Source organism: Phodopus roborovskii, unplaced genomic scaffold (assembly GCF_943737965.1).
Source record: "Phodopus roborovskii unplaced genomic scaffold, PHOROB, whole genome shotgun sequence".
Classification (NCBI taxonomy): domain Eukaryota; kingdom Metazoa; phylum Chordata; class Mammalia; order Rodentia; family Cricetidae; genus Phodopus; species Phodopus roborovskii.
The window spans coordinates 56615001-56619170 of record NW_026126511.1 but is presented as its reverse complement, the minus strand read 5'-3'; the positions used below and the strand labels follow the sequence as shown (position 1 = coordinate 56619170).

The 4170-nt window shown below is 44.1% G+C and overlaps 1 protein-coding gene across 1 annotated transcript in view; it reads right to left on the bottom strand.

The window, feature by feature from the left end:
- Window positions 1–3362: 3362 nt before the first annotated feature.
- Window positions 3363–4170, bottom strand: part of LOC127230065 (cathepsin G) — a 2467-nt gene continuing 1659 nt past the window's right edge. Inside the window, exons 4-5 of the mRNA XM_051195179.1 lie at window positions 3932–4170; window positions 3363–3545 (exon numbers count right to left, since the gene is read on the bottom strand). The exon at window positions 3932–4170 is cut by the window's right edge and continues 16 nt beyond it. Coding sequence (XP_051051136.1) covers window positions 3363–3545; window positions 3932–4170 — 422 coding nt within the window. The remainder of the gene's footprint in view (window positions 3546–3931) is intronic.

Sequence of the window (4170 nt, the reverse complement as noted above, 5' to 3'; positions counted from 1 at the left end):
TTCATGGTCCACCATTCAAAACAAAGCCTCCTCACTTGTGAAGCTGGAGCATCCTTGTGGCTTCTCTGAAACATTCTCAGGCAATACCATCTGTGCTCCCTCTTTCCTGAATCACGTCTTGGTAAATCACCCTTCCAAAAGAAGGGCACAAGCAAATACTATTTATCTACCAAAAAAAAAAAAAAAAAAAAAAAAAAAAACCCAGAGACTTCCTCTGGGGAACCATCCTACCTAGCACAGAAGCTCAAGTGCTGGGGTCCTCTTGCCTTTCTAGAGATTCTATAAAGGGAATCTTAGAAGAGGCTTGGAAGGACAACCAGAATCACACGCTGCCGCATTTTCTCTGGTTGTGTAGATGAACTGAGACAGACCCTCAGGCTCACGCTCTGATGTTAGTGCTCACACTCCCCACCTAACAGGTCTTACGGAACACCCGACACCAAAGGGCTCTGACCACTAAACCCACTTCAGATTCAGCTTTGCCCTTGAACTCTGACTGGATGGTTCTTGGTTTTTGTGGTTGGAGTTCTTTTGGATTTTTTCTTTGTTGTTGTTGACTATCTTATAATAAGTTTTGCTTTTGCCAATCACTGGGCACGCTTTAGTGAAACATTTCACTATGGGGGTAAGAATTTATGCCATATCAAGCTGATGAAGGGACATGCTGGCAGTGTTTCCAGAAGGAGGGGATGAAACCTTTTTGGATGATGGATTAGCCTGCAGAAAAATGATCTGTTATAAATCTATAAATCAAACTGAGGGAGAAGACGAATAGGCATCTCATTTACATATCATAAGTAAAACACAGCTTTCTGAACAAATATAGGTTTCTTCTGTATCCCAGAATCTAAACTATGTATATGTATAATTCAGCTGTTACTTGGCTTAAATAGGGTTATTGGGAAATAACCCTATTTTTTACTATTTTCTACAGAGTAAATATTTCCAGTTTCAAATAACTCTGGGTTTTTAAATTATAACCCATTTTTTTGTTCAAGCTGTCTGCATTGTTTCTCCTGACATTGTATATAAAATGTTTTTACATTAAAATGAGTTGTTGTATAGAGTACCGCATTATGCCATAATAAAGACACTATGCTTCATGGTAAAAAACAAACAAACAAACAAAACAAAAACAAAACTTTTATTTTTGACAGAGATGTTTCCTTGAATTGTTGAAATCACCCCTGCTGTGTCTCCTGAGCTTTGCTCCCACTCCCTTAGTGTCTGTCAGTCATGGCCTTCGCCTTTTTCTGTCTTTTTAGTAGTACAAATGTGGAGAGTCACAGCAGTAGATTCAGGCAGCTTAAATCCTACCAGTACTGGAGAAGTGCAGGTGATATCCAGCTCAGAGGCAGGATGTGAGACCACCCATTGAGACTCTCACCAGGGACGTGTGAGAGACACAGTGGAGACAGGTGACGGTGTAGAAAGCCATCTCCCAGGCCCTCCAGCCCTTCAGATCTGCTTGTTACTTGGTGACATGGATTTGGTCATGAGAAGAGCACATTGGGCATCTGGGTCTTCAATCACATTTTCCTGCAAAGGAGAATTCCTTCACAGCCTGGACCTACCTACATTAGTGGGTCAGGACCCCAAGTGAGACTTGGAAGTCCTGAGTAGATGTGAACAGGCATGTGTGTATGGAGTGGTGTGCTAAAGACCGTGAGAACATCAGAGTGGAGGTGCATTCAGACCTCAGGGGCTCATGGGAAATAGGCATCAGGACCTTAGGGAGTTGTAGAAGCCTTTCTAATCAGAAGTCAGACATGAGAAGCTGCCCTGAAGAGCTGCTGATGGAAACAAGACATGCAAAGAGGTGGGGCTTCCCCTGGGTTCCTTTATTGTTGAGTCTGGGATTAGAGTTCTGGGACTCTAAGTAAATGTCATAGGACAAATAGCGGGATCTTTCTACTATTCTATGTTCTTCCAACCTTACTGGCAAGAGTTCTCTCCATTTGCCAGTACAAACATTTAACGGTGAGACTCATCCCTGAGAACACAGAAGTAATAGATAATTCCCTTGAGCACACAGTTACCAACAGATTGAGTGATCCTTGAGGTGCACTATTGGCTATAATTTTGTTGTCAAACGGCCTACACTGACTATTAAACAAATGACCTCCTGCTAGGAGTTACACATAAAACAGTGATCAAATTCACCAAAGCATTTATGTATATGTCCAGTTGGATTTGGTGAAACAACCGTTCAGTACTTTTTCTCTTAGGACTGTGGAAACCGAAGTAGTTCAGATTGCGAACATTCCACTGTCAAGTGTAATCACCACTTTGATGGATGAGAAAACCTTTGCGTCTGATTCTACGCAGTGGTTTTAAGATGTTTAAAGTCTGATCTCAGATTATGTATGTGATCTCAATAAGTCTTATTCGATGTAGACAGCCATAGAAACATTATTCTTTTAGTCAGCATTTTGCTTGTAGTTTTATGTAACTTCAGAGCACTAAAAGTGTGAAGCCCATCACTGAAAATGAAATCACTGGTCTATATGTTGGTATGATGTGAGTGACGTGAGGTTTTAGACAAGGACTACCCTCTTTGATGACACTGCCTTGCTTTCCTTTACTTTAGTGACTTCTGCTGCTACGAACACTGGCATTTATTTAAACATACCAGTGTTCTATTTGTTCCTCTCTTCTAGTGCCTGTATAGTTTAGTCTTTAGCATTTACATGCATTTAAGGCTTATTTTTGAGTGTGGGACAAGGAATTGATTCAATATTATCTTTTCCCCTTGGAAACAACTATTTGGTTGTCCATTGCTTCTATGGGTTTGAAATTTGTCTTGTTTTAAATGGGGGCACTAATGGGATTTCAACTCTGTCCTTTGATCAGGCTTGTATGCCTGCATAGTTCAGCACTGAGTGAGTGGGTGTCAGGGAGAGAGAGCCTGCTCTGGGAAAAAAAGTCAGTTCAGAGAGTGAGATGGGGCAGAAAGCTCACTTCTATTCCCAGGCTGTGGGTTTGTTTGTCATGGGGAAGAAAACTCATTTTCTGGAGGATCTCCCTCTAAGGCACTGTCATTGTGTACTCACTGGAGAACAACTGTCTGCGCTTCTTCAACATTGACACATGGAAGCCTAACCCTCATTTGAAAGGGATTAGCTGAGAGAGAAGAACCCTATTGAAGAGGCCCCATGGAATCCCCTGCACTTTCAACCATGTGAGGATGCCAGAAGACAGCTGTGATCACATAAGCAGCCCCTCATCAGAACCAAATGGCTGGTACCCTCACTATGGACTTCTCAGCCTCTCACAAAATTTTGACCTGGGAGTTCAAGCAAATTAAGACACCACTGAATTATATTTAATAAACAAAATTTACATTCTCCATATGGCATCAATTATGGCTGCGGAAAGGCCCTGGAGCTAGCTGGTCTGTGCCTCAGAAGTCTCATTGTACTCTTTATCCAGGGAATGAAGCTCTGGATCTTGGTGAATACAGCTGGAGGATTACCATTCCTGTCTCCATAGGAGACGATGCCCTGTGCCACATTGTTACATACCAGAGGGCCACCAGAATCACCCTGTGGGCAGAGGAGGGAAAGGACACAACGCCCTATGATTCAGACTCCTAGAGAAGGCAAGGGTGGGTGGGCTCCTTCAGGTGCCTGTGTATGGGGGCTGGGCATCTGATGGACTTGCAGGAGTGAAGCCCTTGGGTCTCTCAGCTGTTGGACTTCAGGCCTGGCTAAAGTCACTGCCTCCAGCCCACTCCATCAAGCCACCCAGCCTTCCCCATTAAGGTAAACTGTAGGCCTTCCTGTCATTCCTGAAGAAGGGAAAAACCCTTTCCACTCTGGTCTAGGCCACCCCCCCCCCACCTTAAAGGCATGGAAACTGGCTCTGCTGTCTGTCCTGTCACCCCGAGTCCCTTGTGCTAAGAAATACCGATGGGCGTTCGTACTCTTACCCTGAAGGCAGACTTCCTTTCTCTTGGGTTTCCAACACAGATCTGAGTCTGGCTGTTGTAGGTGTCGAAACGATCACTGCACTTTCTGTCCCTCTGCACTCTTAGCTGCACCTCCTGGAGAACATTTGTTCCCCTGTTCTGGCTCACCCGGCCCCAGCCAGCCACTGTGCACAAATCCCCGGGTCGCAGTTGGTTAGTGGTCCTAGGCAGAGCCACAGGCCTTACAGCTCGAGTCTTCC